This window comes from Lytechinus pictus, unplaced genomic scaffold, assembly GCF_037042905.1.
Source record: "Lytechinus pictus isolate F3 Inbred unplaced genomic scaffold, Lp3.0 scaffold_20, whole genome shotgun sequence".
Lineage (NCBI taxonomy): Eukaryota > Metazoa > Echinodermata > Echinoidea > Temnopleuroida > Toxopneustidae > Lytechinus > Lytechinus pictus.
In genome coordinates this window covers 15,386,759-15,407,971 of record NW_026974141.1, presented here as the reverse complement: position 1 = coordinate 15,407,971, position 21,213 = coordinate 15,386,759, and the positions used below count along the sequence as shown (strand labels likewise).

At 39.5% G+C, this 21,213-nt stretch overlaps 1 protein-coding gene across 1 annotated transcript in view; it reads left to right on the top strand.

Annotated features, from left to right (window-relative positions):
* Positions 1-21,213, top strand: part of LOC129282962 (kielin/chordin-like protein) — a 70,061-nt gene that overhangs the window by 13,157 nt on the left and 35,691 nt on the right. Inside the window, exons 5-14 of the mRNA XM_064114760.1 lie at positions 1,601-1,725; positions 4,882-5,034; positions 5,764-6,037; positions 6,310-6,443; positions 11,859-12,094; positions 12,455-12,674; positions 13,474-14,093; positions 15,250-15,395; positions 20,041-20,196; positions 20,788-21,112. Of these exons, the coding sequence (XP_063970830.1) occupies positions 1,601-1,725; positions 4,882-5,034; positions 5,764-6,037; positions 6,310-6,443; positions 11,859-12,094; positions 12,455-12,674; positions 13,474-14,093; positions 15,250-15,395; positions 20,041-20,196; positions 20,788-21,112 (2,389 nt within the window). The remainder of the gene's footprint in view (positions 1-1,600; positions 1,726-4,881; positions 5,035-5,763; positions 6,038-6,309; positions 6,444-11,858; positions 12,095-12,454; positions 12,675-13,473; positions 14,094-15,249; positions 15,396-20,040; positions 20,197-20,787; positions 21,113-21,213) is intronic.

Below are 21,213 nucleotides of genomic sequence, written 5' to 3'. Positions count from 1 at the left end.
ATGCTATAACAGTTTGCAGATCTTTGCAAAACTTACATGTACGTTTATGCAATGTAGGGTATGTCAAATCGTTTCTAAATCCCGTTTCTCGATATTAAGAATAGTCTATAAAGTTGTCAGTGTACTACACAAAATTCCTTCTTATAATTTAAGAATCTAGATTTTTGTATTAATGCAGTTCTTGTAATAATATTAGGAATTGAATTGTTGATATGAAGAATCAGGATTTAAGAAGAAATTACCTGGCCACATGTACAGTACGTCCACATATATGTGCTGGCTAAAATGTCCAGGGGTGCATTTATGAGCCACTTTTTTTACAGAAGTATCATGATTTGACACACTTTTAAAAAAGAGAATCATGATTACGTTAGGTAAAAAGTAATTTAAGTAAAAGTGTTTCAAATCACAAACGTGAAACACAGAAAACAGGGCGTTTGCAACTTTGCAAACACATTTCTGGAGAATCGTGTTTAAAAAAGTCGCATAAATGTAATCAGTGATTTGAATCATGATTCTATGACATTGTTGTGTTGGCCTAATTCCGAGTTATCATGCCATAATGCACACTGCTAGTGATATTCTTCCCTTTTGCTTCACACAGTAGCCATATACAGTATGTATTGGAAATTGACGATGTGTATCCATTTCAAATAAAACAAAATTGATGTTGAGCTATAATACCTTGGTAAAACTGCTCACTATGATGCGATAGGCTTGAGGTGAGGGAAGAGCATTAGAGAGGCCGTTCTCTTTACGCTTTCTAAAACTAGTTTACTGGAAACTGATTCAGGAAACCACTTTGGAAGATCGCTTTGCTAGCGTTCCCACTTGATCACACGAAATTGGTTTTCAAAATCACTTCACGTAAAGCGCTCTTGTTGCTATGGAAACGCTCTCAGTGGGGTGACACGTTTCGCGCGAAATTCGAAACCGCAGCATGGGCATTCTACACCTGTCGTGTGGAGTAGCGCGCTCAAAATGTGCGAAGATCGCTTCCCCAAGAACGGTTGTGTCCCCACTTACGCTAAAACCAGTTTAACGAGGCAAAGCGATCTTGAAAACTACTGTACATCGCGAGGTGGTTTTCCAAACTGGTTTGGAAGATCGCTTCCAAGACCGCTTCGACCGTACTCACTACGCATTAAATTAGTTTCCAGTAAACTAGTTTTAGGAACGTAGTGAGAACAGCCTCAGAGAGGGGGTAGAACATACCCTGTTCCTGCAGTTACGGTGATTTGTTTGTGTTTTGAATGATGATTCATGTTTGTGATTCTAGCAGATGAGGTCGCATAAATGCAGCCCAGCCGCTTTTAGCTGTATGTATTGCAGACTAGTAGTGTTGCATTGGGTTTCTATACTGATCGTGTATAGTGTTGATAAAAGTGTCAATTAGGGTCTCAGCCTGTATAATGATTACATTGATCGGTAGAGTTTGTTGAACTCTGTCAACAAATCATTTCCCTTTTTCTATTTCCTTCTCTTATTGTTCATTTTGAAATATCTTTATTATTTTGATTATTTTTTCAGATTCTTATAACATTTTCCCTCTTTTTCAAAACTAATAAAGGAATGATCTTTGCTTACATGTATCTTTCAGAGCCCAGACAGAATGACGGCCCTGCAGCGGCCGCTGCTCTGACACAAGGAGAATCTGATCGTATCCAACGGCTGGAGACATCAGTCAGGGATTTGACCAATATGGTCAACATGCTAAAAGCACAGGTAATCATTTTTTTTACCCCCATCCCCCTTTTTCTTTCTTTTCTCAAGCCATGTCTGACAAAGATTGCAATCTAGCCAGTGGCATTCATTTTTCAGGGCCAACATGCTACATGTAATTGTATTACTAATTGAAAAAAATGTGATATAGGAGGCTGTGGACCCCTGCCCGATGCCTTCCCATGGCACTACTCCTGGACTGTTAACAAAGCATGGGTGCTTGTAACTTAGCAAGAAGAGGCTAGATTTACGGTAACTTTAAGTTGTAACTGAAAGTTTCCATGGTGAAGGAGAAGAGTATAGTGGATTCACTTAACACCATGTATTCTTTTGAGGGCATTTCTTGGTCCCGCAAAGGACCACCCAAACTCAGCATTTCGACAAGTGTGTTTTTGTGTTCTTTGCTCATTCTCCTGAAGTGGACAAGAACACACTTGTCGAAAGGTCAATTTTATGTGGTCTTTTTCAGAACCAATTTAAAGGAGAATGAAACCCTTGAAACCAGCTGAATCTATATCAAAGAGAAAAATTAAAGAAACATATTGTTGAAAGTTTGAGGAAGATTGAATGAATAATAAGAAAGTTATGAGCATTTGAATATTGAGATCACTAATGCCATGTAGTTCCTTCCATTGGCAATGCGACCAAGATCTGTGATGTCACACACGTACAACTCCCTCATTGCTTTAGTACTTATTTCACTTATATTCTCACTTTTATAGAGTCTATCACAAGGTGAGGTGTTCTCTTTATGAGAGGACAAGTACAGAGGTTTCACAGCATTATATCATTGATGAATCGTTTGTCATATGATTAGAATGATCAAAAAGATATGTTTTGGGGTATATTTTCATTGCCCAAAAGGGGAGAGTTGTTCATCTGTGATATCATAGATCTTGGTCGCATTGCCAATGGGAGGATCTCCATAGCATTAGTGATCTCGACATTCAAATGCTCATAACTCTTCTATTGCTAGTCCTATTTTACTCAAACTTTTGTTGATCTTATTCTTTGATTTTTCTGCTTTCACTAAAGCTAACTTGCTCCAAAAGTTTCATTCTCCTTTAATGCCCATGAAAGAATACATGCTTACTTGCTTTTGCTTCAGGCTACTTCTGCCAGGATGACGCATGGTATATAGGTATGAAACCACTACACTGAACTATAGTGACGTCCATGGCCAACTGTGACTTTTCCCATTCCACTTTTTTTTTTATCATGGAAAAATTAAAGGATTAGAAGTAAAAACACTTAAAGTTGCGAGGAAGCATGACTCAACCTTTTGTTATAAAGTGACCTTATTCCTTTTGAAGGGACTGGATGATGTTTTATTGGGAATTTACTTAGTTACATTAAAAATCTTTATGAAACTCCACCCAGTCAAATGAAGCGTTGTAACATGGCAAAAGACAAGGGGCCTCTTTCATTAAAAAAAAAAATTATAATGAACATTTTCAAGTTTAAAGCTACTGAAATCCTTTGATTTGATTTGCTGATAGTAAACATGTTATAGAAACTGCATTATTTTTTGTTATATAACCAGACTTTATGAAACAGGCCCCAGTGTTTAACTAGATACTGTAATCCTGTATTCCCAATGTCTTGGTCCTATACGTGTACATGTACAGTTGGTAAAATGCATATAAACCAACACTGTATGATTTATAATATGTAGAATGAAGAGTGAGTAAACCCCAAATACAATTAACAACTTCCTATTGTCATAGAAGCCAGTTAAAGACCTTACCAACCTGTTGGCATATATCATCTGGACCTGGTATCATCAAGCTTAGCAATTGATCATGGGCCTGATTTAAAAAAGTGATTGCATTGCCTATTGTGTATAATCAATTACAAAAATAAACCCCATGATCAATCACTGAGTGTTTTGTTGCAAGGCACTGATATCCTGCAATCTTCAGCAACTTGTGAGGGAATTCAAGAATGGTTTTGTGAGCAACAGAATACAGGAAATACCTAGTTGATATCCCATTAAGATTGAAAGAGGGTTGACATTGCTTTGACATTCAGTTAAAAGGTTTTGTTCGGCCTCACCTGTCCTCTATGAATGAATAGATATTCCATGTAAAATTTTGATAACCTGGTGGGTGTTTCATAAAGCTGTTCGTAAGTTAAGAGCGACTTTAAGAACGACTGGTGATCCTTTCTTGTGGTAAATGGTATATTCATTGGCGACGGTTTAGCGCATAAGAAAGGATCACCAGTCGTTCTTAAAGTCGCTCTTATCTTACGAACAGCTTTATGAAACACCCGCCAGGGTTAGTATAACCAATCATTAGTTGGATAAAGTAAAATGTTTAGTTAAGTATTTATTCTGCTGATTTTGAGTTTGTGTTGTACTCTTGGTTAAGATTTTTTCTTGATGACGAAGAAATCTTTACCTATGAACAGGTATACCTGGCTTATGCTTAAAAATATGCATTCCCAAATCTTGAAATTAAACAACATATTCTTCCCTAGTTACCATTACCCCTTTTACGTACATCAGTTCTTTACCACCTTGCTTTCATGAAGGCAACATTGCAGGATCTACTCTGAACTAAGGATTGATTTATGGAACCATGTCAAAAGCCAGAACTGCCTCTTTCCTGCAGGAATCCTGCAAGCGGCCTTTCATTATCAAACCTCACTCTTCATCATAGCCAAAACGATGGGGAGTGCAGGAATGCTGCTATGAGAAGATGCATAGTGGCTTTATAGCAAGATGCCTGCCAAAAGACATAACACAGGCTTTTGACAAGGACCTTAGAATAAAAGCTCTGGGTGCAGGAAGCCAGAAAACCCCTACTGCTGGTGGTTCTTGACCTCCTCACTCGCCAAAGTTACAGGTTCTGATCTTGACAGAGGATGCTTGAGTGGGATGCATGTAGCTGCGAGTGCAAAAATCCTGTCACTGGTTTCTTTACCTCCTTGCATTCATGAACTTAGGTCAAAGTTACAGGTTCTGATCTTGACAGAGGATGCTTGAGTGGGATGCATGTAGCTGCGAGTGCACAAATCCTGTCACTGGTTTCTTTACCTCCTTGCATTCATAAACTTAGGTCAAAGTTACAGGCACTGTTTCTGGACTAATCAATCTAGCAGGAAATGATCATATTATTTATTCAAACCAATACTTCCTTCTGCTTCTCACTCCAGGTGTCAATACTGGACCAGAGGTTGATAGAACGAGAGAGATGTGAATGCAGGAACCCTGACACTGGTAACCTATTACCCTGCTTTCATCAAGGTCAGCAATACAGTGATGGCGATTCTTGGTATCCCGATCCATGCACAGCCTGCCGCTGTCAGGTAAAATTTATTAACCTGTTGATAACTGAATTCTGTACTACCAATAGGCATTGGACCACAAGGACCACCCAGTCTTAGTGTGCAAAAGGGTTAGCCCACAACTTAATGGATTTGAAAGGTGCAAGATCCCTGGCGTTGATGATATTCGTTACGAAGATCATTTTACTATCAGCCAGTCGTGCAGCATGTGCACACATGCACAATACACATACATGATGCTGCACTGCCTTTGGCTGCATCGTCATTGGCCTTAAAATCTGCTGACATCATAGCAGAAGGAGGTGGAGCCAGCCTGCCAAGATCTTCAAACAGCAGCCAAAGCTAAGTGAACTGAGAATCATCAAGAGTTTGGACATTCAGAACATGGCATCTGCTTACTCCCGGTGGTAATGTCCTTTGACAAGGCACTTGTCCACGTTTGTCACTATCCACCCAGGTGTTAAATGGGTGACTAGCAATATGTGAATGACATTGTGATTAGATTGGCATGTGTGCACCGATAAAAACGGTTGCCCAGCCAGGATACTTCCCAGGGAGTGGAGATGGTGCACTTTATATGTGGAACAGTGGTGGATTCTTTGACCGGGATAATTATAATTACAATGAAAAGCACTTAGGAACAAAAATATGAAGTACTGTATGAATGTAACTGTGATAATTTATCTCATCAACCTTGAATTGGTCCACGTAAGTTAAACATATTCTTCTACATGTATATTTCTTCTGCAGAGAGGAGAATCTGTTTGCAGTGTTGATATGGAACGTCAGCAGTGCAGAGAACCATGCGCCATTAATCCTTGCCTTAATGGAGGAACTTGTCAACCCCTTCCCATGGTTGGAACATTCGTCTGCATCTGCCCTCCAACCTGCACTGGCTCTCAGTGTGAGCACAAGATCAATGTGTGTGCCTTGCCGCTTGCATATGGTGATTGTGATGCTGTCGGCATGATCAGATATTTCTACAACTACAACAGTATGCGCTGTGAACCATTTGAGTATACAGGTACTGATCTCATTCATGTACCATTTCATATTGCACATACAAATTTAGGAGAAAGTCTCTCTGATGCATCATACATGTACATTACATGTAGATTAATCCATGGTAACTCTTTCATGAGGACACTAATGAAGTTGGAAGGTTATGAAATGATATGCTGTTGCAAACATTTACATCACTATGTTCAGTCATGAGGAAAATGAAATTATCAGTATAGGATACCTTTTGTACATTTTTGTAATACCTATTTTCTTTCTATTTCCATCATATTCAAGGATGTGGTGGAAATAACAATAATTTCAGATCAGAGAGGGATTGTCAGGAGCAGTGCATGATGGGAGCTTGTTGTCGACGTAATCTTGATTACCAAAGTGGTAGTGCCACAACTCCTGCTGGATTCACTTGTATGGTGAGTAAAGGATCTATAAAGTTATGTTAACCCTAATTCTCCCGGGGGGGGGGGCCATAATGGCCCCCCCCCTCGACAATTTTCGCGATATATCTGCTGCGCGAAATTTTTTGACCTCGCCGCTCACTGACTTTTTACTTTCAAGTCTCGCGCAAATTTTGAGACCAAATTTGTGACGCCCCGGTACGCGGTTACGACATTACACAACATTATGTAAGTGCATGTCAGACCCAAAATTGCTCATAAACGTGATTTCATGTACAAATCCAATGCAAATTGTGTATTTAGCCAAAATTCATTCATGTATCATTATTTCTACTTTTACTGATTAAACTTAATTAATTTTGCCTTGTTTATGATCAGAATTAAGTCTGGAATGATTTCCATTGAAAAAACAATAAAAAACAAAAAGTAAAAAAACAAAGAAATACATAAGAAATTCATAAAACAATAAAATACATAAGAAATTGATTTCCAAACCGAAGATTTTTTAAATTCAGATCGTTAAGAATGCTACAAAGAATATTTTTACAAAAAAATTAGCATTCTAGGAGCTTTATTTAGTGAATTAGAGCAAAAAGTATGATTTATGCATAAATTAGCATAATTAATTCATATAAAATAAAATCTCATTATTTTGGAAAATTTCACCATACAGCCTTGTAGATTACATCGCACACTACCAGTGTGCAAATTTTTACGTCGCTAGCACGATCCGCGGCCGAGATCTTAAGGGGGGGCCATAATGGCCCCCCCCCCCCCCCTGGGAATGACAAGAATCAAAATACCCCGGGAGATTTAGGGTTAAAGACTGATGCTCTCCATAACTTGGCCTCGAGCTATGTCACTTGTCTAATCAGTGTACATCAACTGCGGCTAGGACTTTGTTCTGCTAGACTAATTCTTCAAGTGCCCAATATCCATCTGAAAACTTACAGGGATAGAGCTTTTTTGTCAGTTGCTCCTTGTCTTTGGAATTCTACCAATCCAACTTCATAATTGTAACAACATTGAGACCTTTAAATCTGAACATGAATTATTTTTATAAATGGCCTTATACAAATGCTGTTCATTATCACCGTCATTTTTTTTCCAACTCAATGATTACCCTGTATCTTCTGGTTCCACCAATTTTACCAAATTTTTATACCAAAATATATTGTCATTTTAGTCCACCAATTGGGAAACAGAAAAGTGAGCAACTGTAGACAGGTAGTCTGTATATCCATCAAGGTTCGTAAACACATATTCCTTTTAAATGTGAGGCAAATTTGATGGCCACCAAAGACAGGTTTTTGATATAGACAGGTTGCCGCTAAGACAGGTGTGAATGAAATTTGATTGTTTTGTCTTATTGATTAGATTAGAAAGTGCAGATTCTTAACTCTTCAAATGTTAAAACCTATGGAATGCAAGTAGGGCAGAAATTAGTGTGAAAGATCATTGTGGTATAGAGATTCTCTCTCTTAGCTATCCCTCTGAATAGAGTATGATGTCTGCTTGCATAATTAGTGTGTCTTGGAATGGCTGTAGAGGCCAATCCTCGATTTACATTTTCTCAAGCAGGTGGTGCAGATGAATTCATCTGTCAGGTCATTAGTGTTAACCTGTTGACAGAGTTTTCTAGCTGCCCGCATATCATTACAATGTTTCTTTCAGTGTGTTTCAAACCTTTTTGAACCATGACGTACAGCTGATCTCCATTTCAGTCTATCCTTAGCACAGTCTTCCCATGATTCAGGGTTAATCTGGCACTGCTTCAGGCTTCGTTTGAGATTGTGCTTGAAGCGTTTTCTTTGACCTCCTAGAGAGCGTTTACCATTCTGAAGCTCTGCAAACATTATCTGCTTGGGCAATCTGTTATTTTCCATGCGGAGAACATGACCGGCCCAGCGAAGTCTGTTTTTTATAATGAGGGCTTCAATGCTTGTGCATTCACTTTCTTCCAGCTCACTGTTATTGGTTCGCTTGTCAGTCCATTTGATGTTTTGTATCCGGCGAAGACATCTCTGATGGTAAGTTTTAAGGCTTTTCAGATGCCGGCTGTAGGTTACCCAGGTTTCAGATCCATACAACAACGTAGGTAGGATCACAGCTTTGTAAACCTTCACCTTTGTTCTGTAAACAGATTCTTATTGTCAAAGACTCTAGTCCTTAGACGCCCAAATGCTGAGCTAGATGCACTCAACTGCTGCTGTATTTCATCATCAATATCTACTTTTGATGAGAGACAACTGCCAAGGTATGTGAATCTCTCAACATTGGTCAGTGGCTGTCCATCAACTTTGATGCTAGGTGGGCATTGTTGTTCATGTGTGATTCCAGGCTTTGGTTGGTACAGGATCTGAGTTTTCCTGGTGTTCAGTTTAAGTCCAAATACGGAGTAGGCATAACTGAAAGCATCCATTGCTGCTTGAAGGTCTTCCTCAGAGGAGGCAACTATAGCATTGTCATCTGCATACTGGAGTTCATTCACTGTGACATCTGTGGTCCGAGATATGGCTTTCAGTCGGCGAGGGTTAAATAGTTGACCATCTATGCGATATCTCAAGTTTATTCCTGGTGGTTGTCGTTGTTTAACGATTGAGAATATCATATCAATGGTTCCTCGTCCAGGCCTAAAACCACTTTGCGATGAAGGTAGGACTTCCTCGGCGACAATTGATAGACGTTGTGACAGGATTCTAGCTAGTATTTTCCCTGCAACTGAGAGAAGAGAGATTCCCTGGTAATTGTCACACGAAGATTTATCTCCCTTTTTGAAGTTTGTCACTATTAGAGCATCTCTCAGTTCCGATGGGACGGTTTCCTGTTCCCAGATCAGTTTATAGAGATTATGTAGTTTTCTGCATAGTTCAGATCCAGCTGATTTATAGATTTCAGCTGGGATGCCATCCAGTCCAGCTGCCTTACCATTTTTCATAGCTTTGACAGCACTGGTCACTTCATCAAAGGTTGGTGCATCTGGCAAATTATCTAGAGTCGTTGACTGGGGAAAATTGTCGATTATTTTTGTTTCCACTGAAGAAGGTTGATTGAGGAGGTCAGAAAAGTGTTCTTTCCATCGTTCTCTAATCTTATCCTTGTCCTTGAGGAGCGATCCATCCTTTCCTGATACAGGTCTTACTCCGTTGACAGTTGGACCATACACCTTCCTAGTGGCAGTGAAGAAATCTCTGCTTTTGTTTTCATCAGCAAGTTTTTGAAGTTCTGCTTTCTTCAGCCACCACTGATTTTTAATTCTCTCACTCTACATTGGATCAAGGATCTTAGAGAATGATATGCTGCTCTCTTATTGGCATTTCGTATGTCATTTTGCCAGGTAGTGAAGGCCGATCGTTTGTCTGAAGTGAGTTGAGTAATTTCCTTATCATTCTCATCAAACCAATCTTCATGATACCTTTCTGGCTTTCCTAAAGTTTCCTTGCAAGGCTTTACAATTGCATCTTTTAGGTCATTCAAGCATTTCTCAACATCATCATTGATACTAGGGTTCCTCTCTTGAATGGATTTCTCCATGCTCACTTTGAACGCTGCTTGCACACTGGGTTGTTCAAGTGACCTTAGATTATATCCTGCTCTGTTTTTCTTCTTTGTCTTCCGATGCTTGGGTTGTAAAGAGATTGCCATTACAGATCTTATCAATCTGTGATCGGTCCAGCAAGCATCAGATGCAGTTATTGCTCTTGTGATGTTTACATCTTTCTTGTCATCCTGTCTGACGATAATGTAGTCAATCATATGCCAATGGCCTGATTGAGGGTGACGCCAAGAAGTTTTTTGTCTATTTTTCTGTGATGGTTAGTCTGTTAGTCATTGACATTACCAATGCCTTCTTTACCAAGCACATCATTCCAAATTGTGCTATCATTTCCACTCTGGCATTGAAGTCACCGAGTAGCAGGAGTTTGTGACTGCGTGGGATCTGAGTGAGAAGAGTATCAAGGCTTGAGTAGAAAGACTCCTTTTCTTCTGCTTCAGCCATTAGCGTAGGAGCATAGGCAGATATTAGGGTGGCTTTCCTGCCTTTGCTGAGATTCATTTGAAGAGTCATTAGTCTTTCATTTATGCCTAGTAGCACTTGATCCATGGTTCTCATGATCTCATTCTTGATAGCAAACCCAACACCATGGATTCTGGGTTCTCTCATGCTCTTTCCTTTCCAAAAGAAAGTGTATCCACCTGCTGTCTCTGTTAATTGTCCATCTCCGGCTAATCTTATCTCTTGTAGGGCAGCAATATCAATGTCATGTTGTCTCAGCTCACGCGCCACAAAGGCAGTACGCCTTTCAGGACGGTTGCTGTTTTGTGTGTCCATAAGTGTTCGTACATTCCATGTACCAATTTTCTTTTGATCTTTCTTACCGCTATAATGGTGAACCCACTGGACGCGGCGTTCCAGCCAGGTTAGTAGGAACAGACTATGTATAGGGCACATTTTCTAGCCCCTTCCCAGGATATGGATGAGCAGAGTGGATCCTAAATCGGGCTGCTCAGTCATGAAGGCAACTACCGAACTGCTCTCCTGTCCCTGGTTCCAAGAGCTGAGCGACTGATTTAACCTTCACCGCCTATGTGCTGGTTAGTGACTAAGGGCTCCCAGATATCACGATTCTGTCCTCATCACGCTCCAATCGCCATAGGGCTTTGGTAGGGTTGGTTGTGCTACAAGCAGAAGCTGTGAACGGTTTTTAAAGTGGGTCTCAGTTGCACGGCTGAAATCTACATACTTGGCTGTACCACACCTGAGTCCAATGGCAAGAAAATCTAGACGATCGGAAGATGTACATGTACAGTAGAACAGTTGCAGTGAATGGCTGTTGGTCCCGTATAAGGACTCCTCCACCCTTTGACAGGTCTTGTTTTTAATCCTGCGGGGTGTTCACGCACCCTCCTCACCTGGGTAAAAACCTGAGGTGGGTTTGTCGGTTTAGTCGCCGACGACTCTACCATGAAACAGGTAATACTGGACTACATGTTACCAGTAGCAAACAAATGCCTGACCTGACCAGGGTATAGAGATACACCATAGGGCATTGTTCGTGATTTAAACTCCTCGATGGCTGCACCTCATCGACAGGATTTCCCTGATGTCTGTACCCCGTTTGGCGATAGCAGCGCCCGCAGATTGGTCCGTTGCACAGACCAATAGCAATGGGGCAGTTCTGGCACCAATGGAACGCAGCTTACGCTATAAAAGAGGCCTTCAGTTGTGATTGTCTATTGTAGCCTATTAAGTGACTCAAGAGCCTGAGTTTCTGTCTGATTGCAAAACTGAATATATTACAATGTCTGTATGAGAGATTTAATTCTAAATTTAATACTACATCAAAACTGACTTTAGGATTTTGACAGATGATCTATTGATCCAGTTACCTTCAGAAATATTTCAAGAATTTCTATTATATCCTTCAGGAAACTACACTGAGCAACTGCCGTGACCAGACAACAGCAGCCCAACCTTTGACCTCAAGAGAGCAGAGTTTAGAGGTGACTGCCTTCCATCCAGGTATGTTGTGTGCCAATGTGAGCTGTGATCTTCCAGGGGATAAATGCATGGTTGCAGGAGAGTATGCTGCCTATGCAATGGAGACCTTCCGGAGTGGATGCCAATCCTGTCAGTGTCTTACTGGAGGGCGTGTACAGTGCAGGTAATAACTCCACCATGTACCTTACGGCGAATGACTGAGCGATGTGTTTTAAGCTAAGTATCCTTCGAGATGTTAATCAGGGAACCCAATTAATTAAGAATCTGTGATTATGTTGTATTTCCAACTATGGTAACTACCATTGAAATTATTTTTCATTGGCTGCCAAGCCCCAATACATGTACCTTCAGTTGGTAGTTACCTTGGTGGCAAGGAACCACAATTATTATCCATAATCATAAGTTCTTCATGAAGTAAGACCCCTAGTTTTGCGCTGGTCAAGCATTTGGAGTAGTTACCCCTGAGCCTCAACACCATTGTATGTTCTCATTGACATTGTGTAAATTTTTCCTTCTCATTCAGGTGTGAGAACTTGACAACAAGGAAGGAGGTCCGGGACATGACTCGGTTGGAAATGGATCTGTTCCAGTCGGCTATCCGTCAGCTCCAGTCCTCTGGACCGGAGTCACGTTGGTCTCACATGAGGGATCTCTACATGAAGCATGTGATGGAAGCCCACAGTCAAGCTTCCTTCCTGGTTTGGCACAGGAATTTCCTCAGGGAGGTGGAGCGTATGCTGCAGGTAGGTTAAGCAACAGTTCATCTTGCATCATGATTGGTGTAATCCAAAGCAAAGGTACATGTAGAGGAACTGAATCCATAATTCCCTAACCAAGTGACAGTCCCTCATCTGTATATGGGAGATTGGCACTTGGTTAGAGAATTTGGGAGTCAGGCATTCTATGTTAGCTTTTGAAAAGAAAGCTTCCATACATGTATATCAACATCTGGACTAGGATTAATGATGTTTTGCATGACTCTTTAAAGCAATATACTGATACAATGGCCAAAATTCACAAGGGTGGTTTTGAAAACACACGGTTGAATTCATGGCTTGTGCAGATTTCCCGTATAAATTACGCTGATTTAGCGCGTAACGGGCGCGTGTATAAAAAATGTCCAATGCTGATGCGCGCTTTTGTCACAGTGCGCCAAATTGACGCCTGTTGCTGTGGTTATCCACGCTATCTTATTCATGAGTCCTCTGTTTTGATTCATGAGTCCACTCTTCAAACAGTGGACTTATGAATAAAATAGCGTATCTAAGTAGATAATCTGCCAGTAGATAATGAATAAAGACGTCTTAACACAACCTCCAAGCAAATGTTAAATTTTGTGAAATATTGGTTTGGTTGTTGCTGTATTTGTAAAGATGAAAAAAAATGTTTCATCATGGTGGGGATTTAAATACAATAAAATGAACATGAAGAAATAGATAATGCCTTATTTCAAACAGAAGTAAGATTATTCCTTTATGTTCACACAATTTAAATATAGAATACAAAGTACAAGGAAGATGCCAAGCTACTCTTTTTTTATAGGACATTGACTGCAGGGTTGCTCTTCCCTACTACGACTTTACAACTGATGTGGGCAATCTATCTCATTCTATCGTGTGGCAACCCAATTTCTTTGGTGGTGATGGTGTTGGACCAGGTAGCTGTGTGCCAGATCACCCCTTCCGTTCTGGAGGTCAGTGGGATCCTTGCCTTGCCAGGCAGTTCCAGTCCACAGCTCAACTCCCGTCCAAGATCGATGTAGCCCAGGCGATGTCTAGCACCGACTTTGCCACCTTCGAATCCTGCCTTCAAGCCATCATCGGTCACGTCTACAGCTACATCGGTGGCCACATTGCTTCCTCTGCAGCACCATACGACCCCATCTTCCTTGCGCTTCAATCCTACGTGGACATGCTTTTCTGGCGATGGCAACAGATGAACGGCAATGCCAACAGCTACCCTGTGCAGGCTCGTGAAGTCCCGATGGTTCCCTTTGGTATGAGGCCTATGGATGTCATGAGTTCAGAAGCACAACTCTGTGTGACTTATGCCCTCCAGGGCTTTGGCCATCCTTGTAACAACACTGGCCTGCTCTTTGATGATCAAGGCTACGATGCTGAGGGGTACAATAGGAATGGCTTTGATAGATTTGGTTTTGACAGGTAATATCATCCATAAAGCTATTATCATTTCTAATTGTAACAATAATCATACATGTACATTGTTGTTATATAAAAAAATGTTTGATATACATGTAGTAATCAAGTACCCCCCCCCCCCCCATCAGATGTGTCCAGTGTTTTGAGTCTCATAGCAATGGCACTAGTATTGGCTAAGATTGTTTACCAGGGAGGTGTTTCATAAAGCTGTTCGTAAGATACAAATGACTTTAGGCACGACTGGTGATCCTTTCTTGTGCTATGTGATATCCCTATGTACTTGATTTATGACCTAAGAACATGTTCCAGTCGTGCGTAAAGTCATTCGTAACTTTACGAACAGCTTTATGAAACACCCACCTGGGAGGTTTATAATCACTTGGTCTGTAGGTAGATCATCTCAAACTACATTTGCTAAACCCATCTGCTCTACAATCAATATGGTTCCATTTCCATTTGGTCTATAATGCACTTGGTCAATTCCCACTTTAATAGTCTAATTCTCATTTAATCTTATGCCTTGATGGTCCAATTTCCACTTTGGCTATTGATTATTGAACAGTTCATCTAACCATACAGACTCAGGGGATGTTGCAAGAAAATATGTGCTATCCATTGCAATTTCTAGATGCCAATTTATAAGTGATAGATCAACGTTAACAAGCAAATCATTTAATATCTGTTAAGTCAATAAGCAGACCATCAATCGATTGCAAAATATATATGAAATGGGTGACTTTCAATTGATGTGTGGTACATAAATGATCTTGCTACAATTGCAAGTTTCTTGCAACACCCCATAAGTGGTATTAGACCAAGTGGATACTAGAGGAAATTGGTATAGCCTAACTGGAAATTAGGCAAATGGTAAGTGGACTAAATGACAATTACACTAAATGGTTGGTAGACAAAAAATTTGAGTCATAATCCATTTCGTGTCCTATAATATGATTTTTGTACAAAAGTGTCCACACATATTGATTCTAGCATATTTCTTGCTTTCAATGTTTCTCTTCCTTTCTCTTGTAGATTTGGATATGAAATTGATGGGCAATATTGTTTGGTTGAAATGTCTTAAATGAGTAAACATAGGCTGTTTGAGAACCATACATGTGATTTGATTACCATCACATTGTTCTTCTCTTCCATTCTTTTGTAGATTTGGATATGACATTGGTGGACGTAATCGCTTTGGTCAGGTCGACCCTCGTGAGATCTACATCTACAGTGGCTATGATCTTGAGGGTTATGATAGAAGAGGATATGATCGCAGAGGTTATAACAGATTTGGATTCAATGTAGAAGGTGCATCTTTTTCTTCTGTGATAAGATTCTCATAGCTCTGTTTTCAATGAATGATTGTGCAGGAATTTAGATGCCTAATTGTGATTCCTAACAAAGTTAAAGTTATTTATTGAAAGAAATGTGTCCAAACTCCAAAATAAAGCAGGGACCAGAGCTGGCAATGCTTGATATGGATTGAATTATTAGAAGTAATATCCAAGTTAAGTATTCACAGGTATGAGTCCCAAGAGAAAATGTTCCAGTTGATGGATATTGAAGGAAAGCCACTTAACTCAGTATTTCAGCGCGAGGAATGTTTGCATACGCGTAGGAGCTTTATCAAAATAAACAAGATGAAAGAAACTAGGTTGTCTACTGCCTAAATGCAGTCCAAATAGATATATAAACAGTCTTGTTTTGAAGATAGTTTCATGACAGTTAAAATATAGCAGGTCACTCCAATTGTTTAACAAGTATTCTTAGCCAGGAGCATGATGTCTGGTCAGAATTTAGTGGCAAGCTGCAAAACTTGTTAAAGTTTGTATCTCAATTAAACTCATTCAAAAAGTTAGTGCATATGTTTTTGTCCAGAGTCATACCAACAGGCTCCTTACATCATGATATTGATTATGGCATCGTGAGATCAGTTGGCCTCGTGGCAAAACCTTGTATCTCATAATTCAACAACACCGAGTCAATCTCATAAAAACCTTAAAAGCGTTTCATCAACATTTTTCATCAAACAAGTTGTCAGATCTGCTGACTTTCCTTGATTCTGTTTGGCTTAGAAGCAATTTTACTATGGTCCTGTCAGATAGTGGGCGCGTCGTGGTCTAGTGGTTCTGACTCTCACCTTTCAAATAATAATAATAATAATAATAATAGCCAATTTTTATAAAGCGCTTTTTCCTGAATGGCTCAAAGCGCGTTACAGCATATTATTACCCTGGTCATTGGATTCATTTCAATCCCGCACGAAAAGTGCACAATTTCCACTCCCTGGGGAGCATTCCTTGCATTCATCGCAGCCTCATTATGGCGCTGGCAAAATCAAACATACAATATCTTTCGCATCCTACCGGGTACCCATTTACATGTAGCACCTGGGTCGAGAGTGGCAAAGTGTGGATTAACGCCTTGCCAAAGGACGCTAGACCGCGGTGGGATTCGAACACACGACCCTCTGTTTACAAGGCGAGAGTCAGAACCACTACACCACGGCTCTTCTTATTCAAAGAGAGGGTTGTGGGTTTGAATCCTAGCCATGGTATGTTTTCCTTCAGCAAGAAATTTATCCACACTGTGCTGCACTCGACCCAGGTGAGGTAAATGGGTACCGGCAGGAAGTAATTCCTCAAAAAGCTGTGCGCACCAGAATCGGTAGACTAGCTTAGCCGGGGAAATATAGGAGCGCCTTGAGCACCTAGCGAAATGGATATGTACGCTATACAAATCCTATATTATTATTCTTATTATTATTATTATAAAAATCTGACAAGTCCTTTCATGAAACGCTCCCATGTAATGTAAAAGTATGCATATTTTCTGAAAATTAGTTTTGAAGTCTTTCTTGGCAGCAGCTTATCAAAGTCAGGGTGTCTATGGTGGTCACAATAATGTTTAATTTACCATAACTGTAAGTCTTCATGAAACAGGTTGTGACTCTGTGAATTACATGATTTGTGCCCTGCCACCCTAAAACCAACAATAAGTCAACCAAAATGAATATTGTGATTTTTATTGAGCTTGAAAATTCACTTCCTAAGCTTTAAAATGATTGTGTTAATTAACATTGACCAACAATAACCATTACAAGTACTTGATCGAATGCAAAGGAAATTCAGCAAGAGCTTCAAAAATAAGAAGAAAACAAGGTTTGGAAATTGGGTTCACTCAAGCATGAGAATGCATACTGCGTAATCTCAGTGAAACTTCCAAGCAGTCTGAAAAAGTAGTATCCAAGAAACTCTTGTATCTTTTTGTTTATTCAAATTCATGACTTCAAATTTTCACAGTATGAAGAAGAAGAATTGCTCTTTCCGATAAGCTATTTTTTTATTTTGGGTGTTTGGAGACTAAATTACTACACGTATTTTAGCTATTTAGAGAGAACCTTACCTGGCGACTTATTGGTGGTTTTGGGGTGGTAGGTCACATTTATGCTCCATCAACGATAGTCCATCATCATGACAGTCTGTAGGTCAACAACTACCAACCTATTTTTTATTGGTTTCATATTGTGTTCATTTATTATCTGTGGGCTTTAATTGTGTGGTATAGTATTTAGGAAAAGGTGGTGCCTTTGGGTGTGTTTGGATGAGATGATGGTTAGCAGCTGGGGACAAAAGGTGGATTACCTGCGTGAATAGCAGATGCTGCATAACAATAGACTTGAACATTTAAAGGGTAAGATCCTTGTGGATCAATTAATGACAGGATGGGACTATTGTCTTTGAACAAGACTCATCGACAACTCAACACACTAACCCATGCCATAATCTACATAGTACTACCAAGAGTATAAAGGTTTCATTCTACACCATGTATTCTTTTGTAAGAGAGAATATTATGTAGAGCCTTATTTCCATAGTTCAGAGAACTTTGTATTTTCTTTTAAATCATGAAAAATACTAGTAAACTAAGATGTTTGAGACCTAGCATACACAAATCCTCAACAAGTTCCTGAATAGAAACTGACAGCCATTCCCAAAATATAAAAATAAATGAAAACATAAAAATGCAGTATTCTTTCAGGGATTCATTTCCATGAATTTTATTTTTATATTTTGGGAATGGCTGTCAGTTTCTATTCAGGAACTTGTTGAGGATTTGTGTATGCTAGGTCCAAACATCTTAGTTTACTGGTATTTTTCATGATTTAAAAGAAAATGCGACTTTGCAAAAATATTTGATTTGTGTATTTTCTTTTAAATCATGAAAAATACTAGTAAACTAAGATGTTTGAGACCTAGCATCTACCTCTGGACCACCCAAGTTTGTGTAGTCCTTTTCAGGATCAGCACATGCCCACAAAAGGATAGATACTGTACATGGTGTACAATAGAACCTGTACACAATTTCTTCTCCATCGTGGTAACCTTCGGAAGTTACAGCATTCTCCAACTTATACTGCCATTTCTACACATGAAGAATGGCTGGATCGCAACAAAGCATTGAAGGATTATTTGACATTTAAAGCAATATTTTTTCCATATATAGGAGGACACAAGGCTCATAGATTTTTGAATAACAAAGTGAATACTTTTTTAAATGTGGATAAGGTTAGTAGCATGTGCCGCATGTGAGAATTGCAAAATTAAAGAAATTATTATTTAGCTGACTGATGTTACCCTATTGCAAGGAAGAATAAGGGTTAATAAGTAGAACTATATGAGATCCCGGCAAGAACTAGTGTTTAAATGTGGTCTGTAATAATTGAGGGGGCGTCGTCGTCTAGTGGTTACGACTCGTGTCTTTCAATAAGACGGACATGCGTTTGACTCCCAGCCATGGCGTGTTTTCCTTTTGCAAGAAATTTACCCACATTGTGCTGCACTCAACCCAGGTGAGGTGGATGGGTACCAGGTAGGATAATTCCTTATAAGCATCAAGCGCCTTTAGCAGCTGGAGCTATTGCATGCACCATTGAATAGGCAACGAGATAATTAGCACCTCGTAAATACTATTAATAACTTTGAAAGAGAAACACTGCTTAATGCATGATGTTGACTACACTCTATTTGAGCAATCTCTTGGGATTACCACGAAAGTGTGATGTCACAATAAGGAACATTGTGATGTCACAATAAGGGCTCAACTTGCGATCATGTATGTGACCAGACAACCCAAAACCAACAATTATTTATCAGAGAAGGTTCTCTGTGAATTTCTTAATCAGTAATTTGGTCTCCAAAAAGTAAGATATTTGAAAAGTAGCTTATGTGAAAGAGTTAGTCTTCTTCTCTGTGCTCAGTGTCAAACTTTTAATTTTCAAAGGTAAATAAAAGACAAGACACAGGATTTTTTTTTCTACCCCAGTTTTTCTGGACTGCTTGGAAGACTGACTGAGATTGCACAGTGTGCACATCTCATGGTTGAGTGAACCCCAAAACTTCTAACTTTTTTTTCTTTTTAATTTCTGAAGCTCTCATTTAATTTCTTCTACATTTGACAAACTTCTTGTTAAGGTTTTTGTTGATCAATATTGCTGATTTTTATATCATTTTAAAGCTAAGGATGTGCTTTTAAACAAAATGTTAGTCAGTTACGAATCGTTTTTACTCAAATTGTTGAAAATTGTAGGGTAGAAACTTACAATATTCTGTTGTCACTACGTTTCACTGACCGTTGTTGACCCAATCAGGTGGGTGTTTCATAAAGCTGTTCGTAAGTTAAGAGCGACTTTAAGAACGACTGGTGATCCTTTCTAGTGGTAAATGGTATTCATCATTAATTATTTAGCACGTAAGAAAGGTTCACCAGTCGTTCTTAAAGTCGCTCTTAACTTACGAACAGCTTTATGAAACACCCACCTGGTGAATGAACGTCAGCCATGGCTTTCCAAGTGACCTTGCACAAAAGTCAGTAGACAACAGCGTCACTCAATAAAAACCTCAAAATTGGTGATTCAGTTTGATCCAACATCCTGCTTCTGTTCCTTATGCAGGTATCAATCGAGATGGCTTCGATGTGAACGGCTATGATAGAAGAGGTTTCAATCGTTATGGCTTTGATCGGAATGGGTACGACGAACGTGGCTTTAATCCATTTGGTTACCACCGAAGTGGAGTTTTAGATGCAACAGACTTCTACAATAATCAAGGTAAGACAGTATCCTATAGTGTTTATTTGACAGCTGGTGGTAATAATAGTAATAGAATGCATAATCTAGCAATATCATGCAAACCTAGACTAACACAAATACGAGTTAGAAAGATCTAAAAATGAATTTGAGCTGAATCTAATAGAATGACCACAAAAATGTGTTTTTCAGCTGATGGTAATAGAACACTGAATCTTGCAGTGTCGTGCAATCCTTACATACATTGTAAATGCTAGTTGTCAGAAAAATATAAAAATGTATGATTCTGGTAGAAAATTTGTAATTGCTGAGAATTGGACAAACATAACAAGGCATTCCAGCCAGATGTATGGTCTTTTTCCAACCAATAAAAATAAACTGTCCAATGTGTATATTTTTTGTGTTCACTGTGTGTTTTTTTTTCAGCTTAAATGCTTTGATTTATGGATAAAATGAACCAGATCTAGATTTACGATGATATGGTGACATTTAACCGTGGATTTTAAGACTTTCCCTTGAAATCATTGTTTCCTGCAACTACATGATTGTACATGTAAAGTATTTAGGTCTGAAGAACATTCAAAGTATATTTCTTAAAACTATCTTTATCAGGGTACAATTATCAGTGCTTAGACCGCAGCGGAGTCAACCAGGATGGGTACGACCAATTTGGCTTCAACTCCAACTACCTGGATGCCTCCTACTGTAACTATACTTACGCTGGGCCCCATTCGCTTCGTCTCACCTACCATCTTGATGAGCTCCTCTTCAAACAGAATGTGGAGTTCCTGCGATCGATACCTCGCACCTGTCCGCTTCCTGTGGAGGATCCGGTGCTGTGGTATGAACAGACCTGGCTTATGTCTCCAAAGGATCTTCCTAGTAAGAGTAGTGTCCTGGGTATCAGTCATTTCCCATTATCAACATATTCTAGAAGGTAATGTGCCGATGATGATGGTGATGGTAGAGGTGATGGTGGTGGTGGTGGTGGTGAAAATGGTGGTGATGGTGGTGATCATGATGATGATGATAATGTTG